The 13,936-nt window shown below is 34.1% G+C and overlaps 1 protein-coding gene across 1 annotated transcript; it reads right to left on the bottom strand.

Moving 5' to 3' along the window:
- Window positions 1-10,789: 10,789 nt before the first annotated feature.
- LOC145122753 (ankyrin repeat family protein) lies at window positions 10,790-12,038 on the bottom strand. The gene is made up of 2 exons (XM_079058324.1): window positions 11,708-12,038; window positions 10,790-11,557 (listed from the first exon to the last, which is right to left on the bottom strand). Exons 1-2 carry the CDS (start codon window positions 11,985-11,987, stop codon window positions 10,848-10,850), a joined length of 990 nt encoding a protein of 329 aa, XP_078914450.1. The 5' UTR covers window positions 11,988-12,038; the 3' UTR covers window positions 10,790-10,847.
- Between the last annotated feature and the right edge of the window lie 1,898 nt (window positions 12,039-13,936).

The raw sequence follows: 13,936 nt of genomic DNA, 5'->3' as shown, positions 1-13,936 counted from the left end.
TAAACCTAGTTAATCATCACTAACGCACGACTTGAGGTTTATAACCTATCATGTTGATATTATTTTGTTTCTGTGCCATTCCAATTAAGCTAAATATGTATGTGAGTTCTATGAGTTCTCATTTGAATGCATAAAGACAAAGCACCTTGATCAATGGAAAAGTACATTGATATGTAAGGGTGAGTTGCTAAACCACTTGGAAGACATGGTGGGCACTCGTGTTACCATGAGGCAAGAAATCAAGATTGAACAAGTTCAGTCCATATGGTTTTGGATTTGTCGCAAACCTTCGTTTTGACAAATTCACATGGATAGGAACACATACATCATAAAATCTAAGTGTCATAAGATTTCCCTCCTTCATGGAAATGATTGTGAGAAAATGCGTTCACTAAGAGAGATTTTAAGAAGATAGCAATTGTGAAAATTGTATTCTCAAGTTCGATTATGATTATGGTATCTCTCTTCATAGTTCGAATTGTGAGATTTGGCAATTAGTCTGAACATTTGGGACTTAGTAACATAAGTTCTGAATTTCTTTAGACACACATGTGAGCTATCTAAGGCAAAGGTGTATGAGCTTACAAAGCTTAGATAAAGGCTTATCAAAGCATTAGGTATTAGAAATATGAACTTAAGGAATTCAATAAGCATTGTTTTCTGGAAGTTCAATTGTTTTCTGAATACATGTCAGAGCTAGTGGGAGCATAAGTGTTATGCTGGTAAGAAAATAATCATCATGTTAGTGGAAGCATGATTATTATGGTAAGTATTGCAAGTTAGCAATATTAATTATAGAAAACAAAGTTTCACTTTGCAAAGTTGCAAGGGTTGAAAAGTTGTTTTGCTATAATTAAGGGAGAGAATATTATACTTTGTTTCAAAATTCTAAAGCTTAGATCGAGAAATGTTAATAAATTTAGTCAAGGATACATAGTGCATTCTCAAAATTCGATTACGATTACGGTATCCCTCTTCATAGTTCGAATTATGGGAACATGGCACATAAAATATTATGGCAGAAGGCTGATAAAGTATCACATCTTTATGTGAGACATTATGCATCGTGTCCAATACGCTTCGGGTATAGGATCGATTGCATATGCTATAATATTTGACCATTCTAAATTTTCCAAATGCCTAGGGCATTAAGAGGGAAAAAGGACTAAAATCGGTTTTGACTAAAATAATTAAACAACTATCAAAGGACGATCTGAGGTTCACTGATGATTTGTCGCTTGTGAGTAGTTGGAAGTATAGTACTTGATGGACTATATTGACATTATTATGAATAGATAAGATTCTATATGGCAAATATGGAAAAGTTTCCATTAATGGGAGTTGGATATTAAGAAATATGTATAGATTAGAAACTTTTATGCGAGAAGGATGTTCAAAGGAATGTACTTTGAATGTGAGACTTCACGTCTATGGAATTGTCTTGTAAAAATTTCCGATAGAATACCTTGTAATTTCATTAGCCGGGTCTTGGTGACTTTTGTGCTATGACATTATGAAAGAATCATTGCATAAAATGTTAGAATCTGACATATTCTAAAAGTGGCAAGAATTTGGTATTCTTATACTAATAATAAGGATTGAGGATTGTGAAATGAGTTTCATTGGAAAAGTTTTTCAAGTGATCTATTTCACAAGGTATGGACCATAGGAAACCAAAGTGTGCATGCTTGGAGCATGGGACAATTGTGGTTATAATTCGAGTAATAAGTTGATTTTCTGAAACAGTAAGCAATGAATAATGAGTAATCAATATGGTGTTTAAATAAAAGTGTTTTTTATTTACGCTCAAAAGTTTTGGGGCCATATAGGATTAATATTATTATTGCGTTTCACTTTGTGTGTTTTGACTTCCAGAATAACTGGGTTATTCGAACCTCCATAGTCGGTCATACTTTGGAAGTAGGTATGAAGGAAGACTGTCATGAATCTGTCTGTAGATTGTCTAAAGTGTTTAGACATAGCACAAGTTTGCTGCAGAGTTCATGAGTGCTTTGATAAGATTAAAGTATTGGATTAAACCCACGCTCACTTGAATCACTTCATGGATTTATCACGGGTGATTAGTGAGACGATGACATTGTATATTCTTGAAACCGAGACGTGTGAGTTGTTATTTGCTAGTCGGTTGCACATTGATGATAAGTAAACGCACCAGTAACTTGGTATTATAAAACTTATTGTTGTGTGTTATTCGATTAGTAGGTGCAAACAAGCATTTGAGTCGAAGTTTATCCATTCTTTTTACCCAAAGTGGGATAAAAGCGATATCTGTGGGCCCCTCGATGATTTAGTGATGACACCCTAAGCGCTTGGCCAAGTCGGGACTAAGTTGATGTGTTCAATTGTAGTCTGTTGTCAGTCGTCATAAATCAGATGTCGGGAAACAATACATAGACAGAGAAAATGATTTAAATCCATGTCTCATGTCTATACGATATCTTGTAGAATGGAGGAATATATGATCCCTTATCTAAAGGACACGCGTGTCTGATAAGATCAGAGTTGACAGCGGCTTTTGAAAGCTACGATTGCTGATCAGGTTCTGAAGTTATGCAAAATAGTTATTAGACTTATCCAAGTGGGAGACTGTTGGATTAGTGTCTAAGTCCATAACTATTTTGGTATGTACTTGACCCGATTATGAGCATGGTCCTTTTGGGTTGCCTTCACCATAGCAATATGTAGGATGAATTAAGGAGAGAAAGGTTTAGTTATGATTTATTAATATATTATAAGAATAATATATTAAAGGAGAAATCATATTGTTTAATTAATATTAGTCAAGAATTAATTAAGAATTAATTTTGTGACTAAAAGAGATTAATTAAACTTAGGGGACTGGAGTTTTAATTATAAGATAATTACAATTGGGCTATGGATCACCTAATAATATATAGGTTGGACGAATTCTATGGGAAGCCCATAAGGAATTCGTCCAAGGGATATGTTAAAGGAGTCTATGGGCTGCTTAGGGCCTAAGCAGTCAGATTAGGGTTTCCTAGTTGCAAACCCTAATAGCCTACATGTATATAAAGGATCCCTATGCCCTAAAAACGCGGACAAGAGTTCCTCTAGGGTTTCCAGCCGGTTTTTGGTGCCTCCTCTCTCCTCCCTCTTCATCCAAGTTGCTTAGTGGTGTTTGTGACTCCATTAGAGGTGCAACACTTGAGGCACTAAGCTTTCTGAAGCCAATCAAAGCAAGGATTGATTGTTATTGCTACATAACAATCAAGGTAAGATCTAAACCCTAGTTTATATGTTAATTCGATTAATTGTATGCTAGATCTAGGGTTTATAAGTCTTGGAAGTTTATTGCATGTTCAAAGTAGAAAAACTAGATCCAAGCAATTAGGGTTGCATGAACACCATATGATTGATGTTATGCTCAAAACCCATCAGTATAATCCTCTTGTGGCCACCCTAGCGTTTAACACCAAACCCCTTTTTGTTGCAATGGGTAACACCGTCCTTCGCTTTCCCTTCATATGGATGACTCCGAGTACTTAAAACTCGCATTTTGATGTAGTGTTTCTATTCAATGGTCATTACGTACTTGTTGACCTTCGGGTCGTGTTGTAATATCTCTAGTTGATCATCGATTATTGGCACTAAAATAATCAAGTTTGGTGGTACTAGTATTGTGTTTTTTTGGTTGTAGAATGAGTATAACAAATATAGTCTAAAAGGTAATTATCGTACTACTATTATGTTTTTTTGTTTACATTCGTTTATGTATGATTATTATATTATATTATATGTATAATAATATCATACGAACCAGTAAAAGTGAAAATGGAGCTTCTAAGAATGGTTTAATTTTTATAAATTTTAGATGAATAAATTATATGATTCGGCCCTGACACAAGTGTCAAATTGCACGTTAAATCCCTATTTTTAAAAAATAACGTGAACCATCCCTGTAATGTTTTTTTTTCACTCGGATGGTCCTTGACTGACATAAAATGACTATTTTACCTTTTTCCATCCTTTTTATATATATTTTTTATTTGTTTATTATTAAAAATTTAATAGAAAACAAAAACGTGGGGCCCACCACCATAAACCCTTTTCCTCTAAAGTCTACCCTAATCCCGTCCACCCCCTTTAATCCATCCTCTCTCTCTCTCTCTCTCTCCCTCTCCGGCGATGAGCAGATTTCGGCGACGTAGAGGACGCAAAGGCGGCGCAAGATGAAGCAGCGCCGGCCAACGACGGAGAGGGAGGAGGGAGAAATGGTTGTTGTTGCGAGGAAAAAGTAGAATTTTGGGGCTTTGGTAAATGGCAGCTATAAGAGATGATTTTTAGGTGACTAAATTGCACAAAAGGTACTGTGATTTGCTTAAAATTGCGATTTTGATCATAAAAAGTTGGGACTAGTATCATATGTCCAAAGTTTTCATTTTGTTGTTTGTGTTGGTCTGATCTGTTTTAATTTTTTCAAAATAACGGATTTGCCTCTATTAATATGATTTTCTATTTTTTCTTATTTGTTTTTTTAATTTTCAGATTTAAAAAAATAAAATCTCTCTCTCTCTCTCTCCCCCTCCTCCTCCTCCTCCTCCTCATCTCTCTCTCTCTCTCTCTCTCTCTCTGAAGAATAGAAAAATGGAAGATTAGAATCATCACTGGAAAAGCCGGAACAATCACCAGAAATAGGTTGAAGAACGCCTGATTCACGTTTCTTTTTATGTTCAGAAATCCAAGCCCTAACCCCGCTGGCGATGATGCACCTCACCCTCTTGAGTAAATTTATCTCAGTGGGTGATTCGATTTATGAGTTTCAGCATATTCGATTTACATCAGATGACCGCCACCTTATCTCTCTCTTTCTCTCTCTTCACTGATGGTGGTCTTGTGGTTCTGACTTCTAGAGTTTCAACTATACAACCATGTTGATTAGTGTTTGGTCATTGATTTACAGCGAATTACATATTCTTGAAATATTTTGGGTTTTTTTTTTGGATTTTTCTATATTTTTAGATTTTCGATTGATGAGGGGTGAGAGTGAGAGTATCAGTGAACACGAACGCTAGTAGGTGGTTGCAGGTGTTGGTAGGTGGTCGGAGATAGTGGTTAGTGGCTGGCCGGAGTGTGGAGGTCTCTAGATGCATCTCTTCCTTCGATGTATCTAATGTCCGAAATTGCAACCCCTAAGCCATAAAAATGAGATCCATGGTGCTCCTTCCTTACCGATCTTCTTTTCTCATTAAGTCGAAAAAACGAGATTCACCATCTCCGGCGACTAAGAGGACAACTTCGGCTTCTAATTGATTGGTGTTTGAGAGAGAGAGAGAGAGAGAGAGAGATGTATATGATTTGGGGTCCATTACTTTAAATAAAGAAATAAATAATTAATTAATTAATTAATTAATTATAACTAAAAAATAAAAATAAATCAAAATGATAAAGATAAGGGCAAAATCATATTTTTATGTTTGGCCAACGACATTAGGGATGAAGCAGGCAAAATTTAAACAAACGAGAGACTTTCTGAATTAATTTTTGATAATAGTGACTCAACGTGCAATTTAGTACTTGTACGAGGGACGAATCATGTAATTTACTCTTTCTAGATTTTGTAAAATTATCAAAATTGGTACTGCTAAGTACAATCAACATATTATAAGCGTTGACGATAGTTCTTAATATGAATATTTATGTTCATTTATATTTATATATGTTTTTCAACATTCATTTATGTTTAAATATGTTCGTTCATTTAGTACATAAATTAATATAAACGAACGAACATAAACAAGAAATTTATTTATTTGTTCGTGTCTATTCGTTTGTTTAGTTAAACTTAAAAGGTGAACATTAACAAACTTGTGCATGTTCGTTCATTGCAAGATTTTAGGACAATAACGGCGACAACATGTCACCCATCAAACTTCAAAATGTCGCTCATATAATCGTGTCACCACTATAGAGTCGCCCCTAATGCCCAACTTTCTCTCGAAGTGTTAGGTGACCAACATTTTTCACTTTTTGTATCTTTTTCTTCTTTACAATTATTTTTCCTAAAACATGTTTTTCCCAATTAAATTGTTTTTGCAATTTAACTAATTGCAAGAGCTCGAAATCACTTGAACTTATCTAGTTTTGTCATTACACACAAGTGATTCTGGAGTCTCACGTCTTCCATGTAGGAACTCTCTTCACGTATCATATTTTCGATATGCTTCTCAAGATCAAATCTTAAACGTATATTGTAATATTGTAAACTATTCAATTATTTCAAATGAACTTATCTGTAAATTACAAAATGCACAAAAACAAACTCTGTCTCTACAAAAATGATCAATTTGGCAATCATCAAATCAAGTTTATCAAATTAATTACATATAAAAAGTAAACAAAACCTTCATTTGCACCAACAAAGTTTATGAAACGCGAGATTAACTCCTAAATCAAGGTTATCCTAAGAGGAACCTAATTTGTATCCACAAAAGACTAAATGTCTGAATCAATTCTCTCTAGCTACTTTGTCCCCATTGTTAGTGACATCTTCTTCTTAACCAAATAAGCTTTCTCCTTTGTTTTTTTGTGACAGCATTATCAAGCAAAATATATCTTCAAATCTATCATAGTCGTGTTTTTAGTCACTCAACTTTATTGGAGCAAACTCAATCGGAATAACTTCATCCTTATCCACTTTTCTTTGATCATCAATCGTGATCCCCACCAAATCCTAGTTCTTGAGGTTCCATAAGCAATCCACCTTCCTTGTAGATCATTGACTCTTCTCCGATCCAATGTGCACCAAGATATGCCTCATTCAAATTATCATAACTCGTTGTATCCCAAGTTTGTTTGTTCTTTGGGACATTGAAGGTCCCTAATCTAACGAGTTTATTGTTAATAACAATGGCAATCTGGTTATGAACTGCAAATCTAACCTTTTTCTTGGTTTTGCTTTTGCTTTTAGTACTACGAACATTGGGCCTATTGGACTTTCGTTCATGTCCATTATTGATGGTAATAGAAGCAAGCTTATCGACTAGGATGGAGAACACGAAAGCAACAAAAGCAGCCATGAAAAATTGTTGTATCATCTCCATATTTGTTTGAGACTTATGGGTGATGATGGGAATGAGGAGATCGTTTGTATTTATAGTAAGAGGAAAAGAGTGAACATGGGGAATTTTTAATTTGGATGTTGGTTGAGAAACCAAAGAGCGAAGTATATCCTAAGTGGGATTGATTGAAACTTTTAAATTTGTCTATTTATATTTTTCTATAATTTATCGAATAATATACAAGGGTAAGAATCAAACCAAAAAACTTTTAGATTATTTCCAAACCAAATGAAATAGAATATTCCATATAATTAATGCATTTCATATTTAATTATGTTAATATTTTTAATAGTTAATATTTCTTATATATGTATTAATGTGTTCTTAGAATACATGTTATAAAATTCCAAATTTAAAATGATTATAAAATATTAAAAAGTTAATTTAGATTAATATGATATTTTGAAAATTTATATATGATTAATATGATATTAAAAATTAAATTGGATAAATATATTATTTTAATGTTTAAGAATATATTCTCCTTATTTTCTATCAATGAGTTCATGGGTATAAAAAATAGAATGTTTATATTACCCACCAAAACAATATCTTTTTGTTTACGTAGGGATATTACTATGTAGCCTTTTGTTTCAAAGTGTGTTTCAATTGGATATTATTTATGCGCATCTTTTAGTACATGTCTATAGTGCGTTAGTCACCATGGGGAACTCTAGGAACCAAATCACCAATAACTTTGTAATTTCATTTGCTTTCAGCAGTTGTCTTTATTTTTGTTTTTTTTTCCTACTTGGATTGCGTATTTTAAATATAAATATAATCATTATTTGTCTTTAAAATAGCCCTTTTATATTTTGATCTAAAAAATGCAAACTACAGTAATAACTTACATGCTTGTATTAACAAACAAAACAAAATGTTAACGTTATAGATATAACCAGTTTAGTTGATATAAAGTATAAACATGATTAGTGGTATAATTATACTTTTAAAGCATGTCTCATAGTATTTTATGTGAAATTAACTAGGGAATGTAAATATATCGAAACGAAGATCACACGTTCAAAGACATTGAGTAAATGTCCGTTATGTAAAATGTGTATAACTCGAAGTCTAAATTACTTGATTTTTTTTCTCAGCGTGTAATTTGGTGTTTGTATTTCATTTTGGACTGTACAAACACATATTTTGGTTAGCTACTAAATCTAACTACATGTGAAGTCAGAATTACTTGACTTTTTTCTAGCATGTAATTTGATATTTGTACTTTATTTTAGATTGTATAAACATGGAATGCAGTCCTAAAATTGTTGGATTTACTTCAGCCTCCATAGGTCTAGGCATTTGGGAATGGCTTGACTCTCTTTATTTGTCGGCTTTAAAGAATGATGTTATTGAAGCTATTTGCATGAGTACATTTTAGGTGTTGTGGTGCTTTAGAAATTCCAAGGTGTTTAACAGAAAGTAGACACGATTGTAGAGTATTATGGATTAATCTTATTTTGGGTTGTTAATAGGAATAGAAAAATCAACATTAACGAGGTATCTTGGATTCAAAATTTTTGTTTATTCAATTGTAATTTGTTTTGTTCTTTGCTCGCTAGCTACTTGCTAGTGTGACTAATAAAATCCTTTCAACTGTTCAGAAAAAAAAACACATATTTTGGTTCAATATTGAATTAGCTACAATCCCCCGAATATAGTATATCAATGTTACGTATTTTCTTTTTTTCTTTTTTCTTTTTTTTGGAATTTTGTCATGTTTTTTAAAATGTGCATAACTCACTATATGAAGTCAAAATTATTTGATTTTATGGTTTAAACTTTGTTATTTGAATTGTATTAAATTAGTTTTTCAATTTGTGGTGGTTGAAAGTGCATTGCTATTTTTGGTTTTTTTTTAGAGTGCATTGTTATTCATGGTTCCAAATCTGGTTCCATTATGAAAAATCACAAAAATCAGTTCTAATTTGAAAAATAATCGTAAAACTGGTACCAGGACCAGGATCGGAACCAGCACCGACGGTAAGGTTCCTGATTCTTGTAAACTCTAGGGATGAGCGTGGGATGGAACCGGTACCGACCCGTCCCGTTCCCGAATTCCCGAATACCGAATTTGATCGAAAGTTAATCCCGAGTACCGAACCGAATTAACATCACCGGTACCGGTACCGGGAATGGTACCGGTACCGGCGGTACCGATTCCCGAATTTTATGTATTTGGAGTACCAAGTACCGTCTCGTATTTTTAAATTCGGTACGGTTCGGTACCGGTTCCGGTACGGTACCGGTACGGGATCGGGATTTGGGACAAACTGCTCATCCCTAGTAAACTCTTAAATCCAAATCCAATTCTAGTTCCAAACCGGTTCGGTCCGGTTCCAAAACTCATCCCTAAAACAATGTAACATTCTTCTTGTTTGTCAATTTCATTAATACACCAAGTAATGTCTTCTTGTTTTTTCCCCAAAAATTGTTTTCACCTATCTTTTGTGTTCTTGGTATTATTATTTTGTTTTTTGTGTTTATCTTATCTTTACAAGTGATATTGAAGTTGTCTTTTATAAAACAAATACTCTCTCCCTCTCCCTCATTGATTTTATCCATAGACTTTCTAAAGTCTCAACTTATTTTATTCCCTAAACATGCAAGGCCATTATCGATTTTCCTTCCTTTAACCTGATTTGTAATAAGGTTTTAATCATGGTTCTAAAAAGCGCGTCATGGCGTGAGGCGTGGTGTAGCCGTTACGAAAACGTCCAAGGCGGGTTTGTTAAGCGTGACGCCCAAATAACGTGTCAAGGCGCGTCTTATCGCGTTATGGCGCGAGTTTTTTTCAAGGCGCGGGTTTTTTTGTTTTTTTTTTTTGGTGTTTTATATCGGGCCTAAAATAATTGAGTTTTTGTTAACTTTTTATATTAAATACTAATATAACACTTCTAAAAACTTGATATACTTGATAAAATTCAATAATTATATGATTTATCTCTTTTAATATATATAAAATAGTCACGCCTTGAAAAACGTCATGGCTCGCCAAAGCTTGTCATGGCTTAACTTTGACCTTGCCGCCAAGCTACGCCTCGGGTTATTTAGAACCTTGGTTTTAATTGATTACTTTCTCATGGCTTCAATAAAGTAAGACATTTTGTTGCTAGATCGTGATACAAGACTTTCTTTATGGCATGTAAAATTGAAAGCTCTATTGGCTCGAGCTGATTATGATTAATAGAGCTGATTATGATTATTCACTAATGCTTTTAGAAGCAAAAGATAGATTGATTGTTTTGGAAGAGATGGATATTTAAAATCATCCACAATCCATGAGATTTTATTACGGATTAAGCTCTTTTGGAGTTCCAAACTAGTGTGTATATTATGTATCTTGTTTTTGATGATCCAAAATGTTTGCAAGGTATTATATATTTATAGAGCTTTCATTTCAATCGTTGAAGAACATAAATTTGATGACCATTGTTTACTTGGTTTGCAAGTTATCTAATTCTATAGAATTATGTACTTTTATTTACAACTTTTAGGATCTTTAGACCAATAAATTGTTTTCCATGTCTCCTTCAAACTTGTGTCAAAAGACACTGCTACAACAACATGAACCAAAAAGTGATACATTCTTTCGCTTGCTTTCAATGTGAATAAATATACTAAACAATTAATCTCAATGTTTCTTTGCTAAAAAGAAAAGATGTAGCTAGCAAAAACATGAAAACTACAACAACTCAAAATTGATACTAATTCAACAAAAACAACTCCAGAAGTACATAAATATCATTCAGATTCTTCCAAAGATTCGCAAACAGGAAGGTAATAAGTATCCAACTGCCAATATTTATGTTTCACACCCTCCCATACTTCTTCTCCCAAACAATCTTTAACAGGTAAGGGTATAAGTTGTGTTGAATAACCCAAACTCTCAAGTTCTAATGATACTAACTGACAATAAACAACATGAAAGAAAGCATTACCTCCACAAAGTCCATTGAAGAATGAGTAAATCCCTCCAGGCTTCAATAAAGCAGGAAGATGCTGATGGAATTCTCTTAGATCTTCATAGTATTCCCCATATGTATCAAAGAAGATACCATCATAAGAATCAAGTTGATGAACAACATCCTGCCATTTCCCAAATACTACTTTCACATTTTCCTTTTCAGTCCAACCAGAAAGACGCATCCGTTCATAAACTTCAGGATGAGCTTCAACAATGGTGTGTGTAGCAGGTGAATACTGTTGTATAGCTGTATCCACAAGTCCCATTCCGAATCCTATGTTTAGAATGTGACCACCTCTTGAGCAGATGGCTTTTGCGTGAGCTTCCATTAATGGTTTCTCCCAAGCCATCATTACAGCTTTGCTATTGGCATCCATGAGCTTATCTTCACTGAAACTAACTCTGTCCTCTAAGTAGTCTCCATCCAAATCACCAATTTTGTTTTCTTTTCTTGCAATTGTACCAAGTATCAATTCAGCTTGTATCCCTGTACATACAATGAGCAATGAAAGCACCTCTATTATGATCAAGTTCTGTTAAAAAATGAGCGCTGAATTTGATATAAGGATGAAAAATTAACAAAAATTAGTTATAAACAGAGAAGTGTTGATGTGAAGACGATAATATGACGAAGTACCCGTATTAAGCAGTATGTCAAAGGCATCTTGGTGACCGGAATCCATGGCGAAGTCTCCGGCGGAGAGATTGGTAGGAGAGAGGGCGTTCCATGGAGCACCTGCGTCTAGCAGGGTTTTAACCACATCGGCGTGTCCGTGTTTGGCAGCGAGCATAAGAGGTGTGAAACCGTCATGGTCAAAGTAGGAAACGTCAGCTCCGGAAGCGATTAGGGTTTGCACTTTCTGAGTATCTCCGTTCGTCGCCGCCTCGCACAGTAGCCGCGGCTCATCTTCCGCCATTTTACTAACTGGTGCTAACGGCTCGTCAAAGTTGTTTTGCTGCCTTCATTTATTTGCCAAAACCCTAGAAAAAAAAATTATATTATCCTCTATCAAGATATAAAAATGCCCTTTTTTTATTGTATTTTTATTTTATTACAGTATTATTATAAAACTATAATTATGTACACATATTGTGTTGAAATAACATTAGGTAGCTAAAATAATATTGGGTAAATATTTAAAAATATAAGAATTTATGTTTACATAAATAGAGAATCTATAAAATAAGTATATACATAAAGAGTAAATAAAGACCGCAACAATTGTTTAGGACGTTTGAACGGACGTTTCTTTGTAAACTATGTTTTTTTTCTTGTCTTGTCAGAACATCATGTGTCATATCTTCAAATGCATTTACATTGATCCCGTCATTTTTTTCTTATTACATATAAATACTGTTTTTTAAAGGGGGGTATGATATTATAGCCCCACAATGTTTTCGGAATTGGTCTAATCAGTCCCTAAACCCTAAACTTTTTTTGTATCTATATAGAGGCATAAAGTGAATGTCCACCTCCTTTCTTGCTCCCGTTACCTAATATAATAGGTTTCGTAAATCACATAAGCCCTTTTTTAGATGATGTGACTTCTTTCGTATCCTTCGTCTTCTTCCATAAGTATTCAGTTGTTTCTTTCACCATTGAAATCAATAGCCGCTCTTGATCATCATTCTTACCCCAAACACCATTCACTTTCTTCTAGAACATGTTCATAGAGAATCTTTCATTTGATCCAGTATGTTCGTTTAAACCCACCATTTCACCAACCTTGGTTAACCTCATCGCTAATCTTTCTACTTCCTTCGAAAGCAAGCTAGAATCTGTTGTTGCAACCATCTTAACACTCGAAAGCTCACCACCTAGGCATGTAACAACTTCAAAACCACGTTTCCCGAACTCGACCTCATCACAAACCTCATAACTTTTTTTTATTAATTCCTCAACCAGAAAGGTGTTTTGTGATTATTATGATTTTTTTTCGTTCTTTTTATTTTCCAGATTTCACTCAAATCGTTATATTTTCATCCCCAGACAAACATTTTTTTTTAAAGAGCATCCCCAGACAAACATTATTTGTTCATCCTACCAAATCTCATCTAATTGTGGGTTTTCTTGACGACCTCATCCCTTTAAGTAGAAAACAATATGAATTCCACTAGAGAAAGCTCAGGTTCAGCAAATACCCATTAAAGAGAGAGGGAAATATGTGCAACCAGACTAAAAGTACAACAATTTCTGCTCATATTACAACTTCTATTACTCGTCATCATCAGGTGTTCCATGAAGCTCATATGCTCCGACCGTAGAGAATAAAGGCTTTCTTCTTGTGGGTTTTCTCACTTCATACTTCTTTGATTTGAGAAAACAAAATTTGTGCTGGATTCAAAAAAGTATCACTTTCGCTTCAATCAATTTCACCTCATCTGACTCTAATTTTATTTGATCGGATAACAACTAGTTTGTTTAATTTGGAGTTTTTTCACAAGTAAATGATAGCTTATTTTATTTCCTTATTTTTATTAGTTTATTTTAGATTTTTAAATCTTTTTATCATTATTGCATTGTATTTTATTTATTTTCTTTAGTATGGATCGTACCGGGTGCTTTTTATTTTGCATGAGGAATTTTGCAGGGTTTTGGAGCTTTTCGCGATTGTGGATTAGAGTGAAGACGAACTTGTGGGCTCTCGGGGCGCTATTGGGCTTGGCGGATCCATAAAAGAAGACTTGGGCCTTAAAGAATTGAAGACTTGGATATTTTGGACTTGTGAAGATGGGTCATAAACTTCTATTTTTGGGCTTGGAGTATCCACTTTTGTAGCTAAATGATGATTAGTTGGTTTAAATCACATGGATATGGAGGGGACCAAAGGAATCTTTGGTAGTGGAAGGGTGGAGTGGAGGAATG

Source organism: Lactuca virosa, chromosome 6, assembly GCF_052849685.1.
Source record: "Lactuca virosa cultivar CGN04683 chromosome 6, Lactuca_virosa_CGN04683_v6, whole genome shotgun sequence".
NCBI classification, from domain to species: domain Eukaryota; kingdom Viridiplantae; phylum Streptophyta; class Magnoliopsida; order Asterales; family Asteraceae; genus Lactuca; species Lactuca virosa.
Note: the sequence above shows the minus strand (reverse complement) of the source record. Positions and strands in the feature narration are given on the sequence as shown.

Excerpts from the sequence above, each read along its gene's own strand:
- LOC145122753 (XM_079058324.1), bottom strand. The coding sequence starts at position 11,987 with ATGGCGGAAGATGAGCCGCGGCTACTGTGCGAGGCGGCGACGAACGGA. Across the intron at positions 11,558-11,707 it reads TGACATACTGCTTAATACGG|GGATACAAGCTGAATTGATA; the intron begins GTACTTCGTCAT and ends TTGTATGTACAG.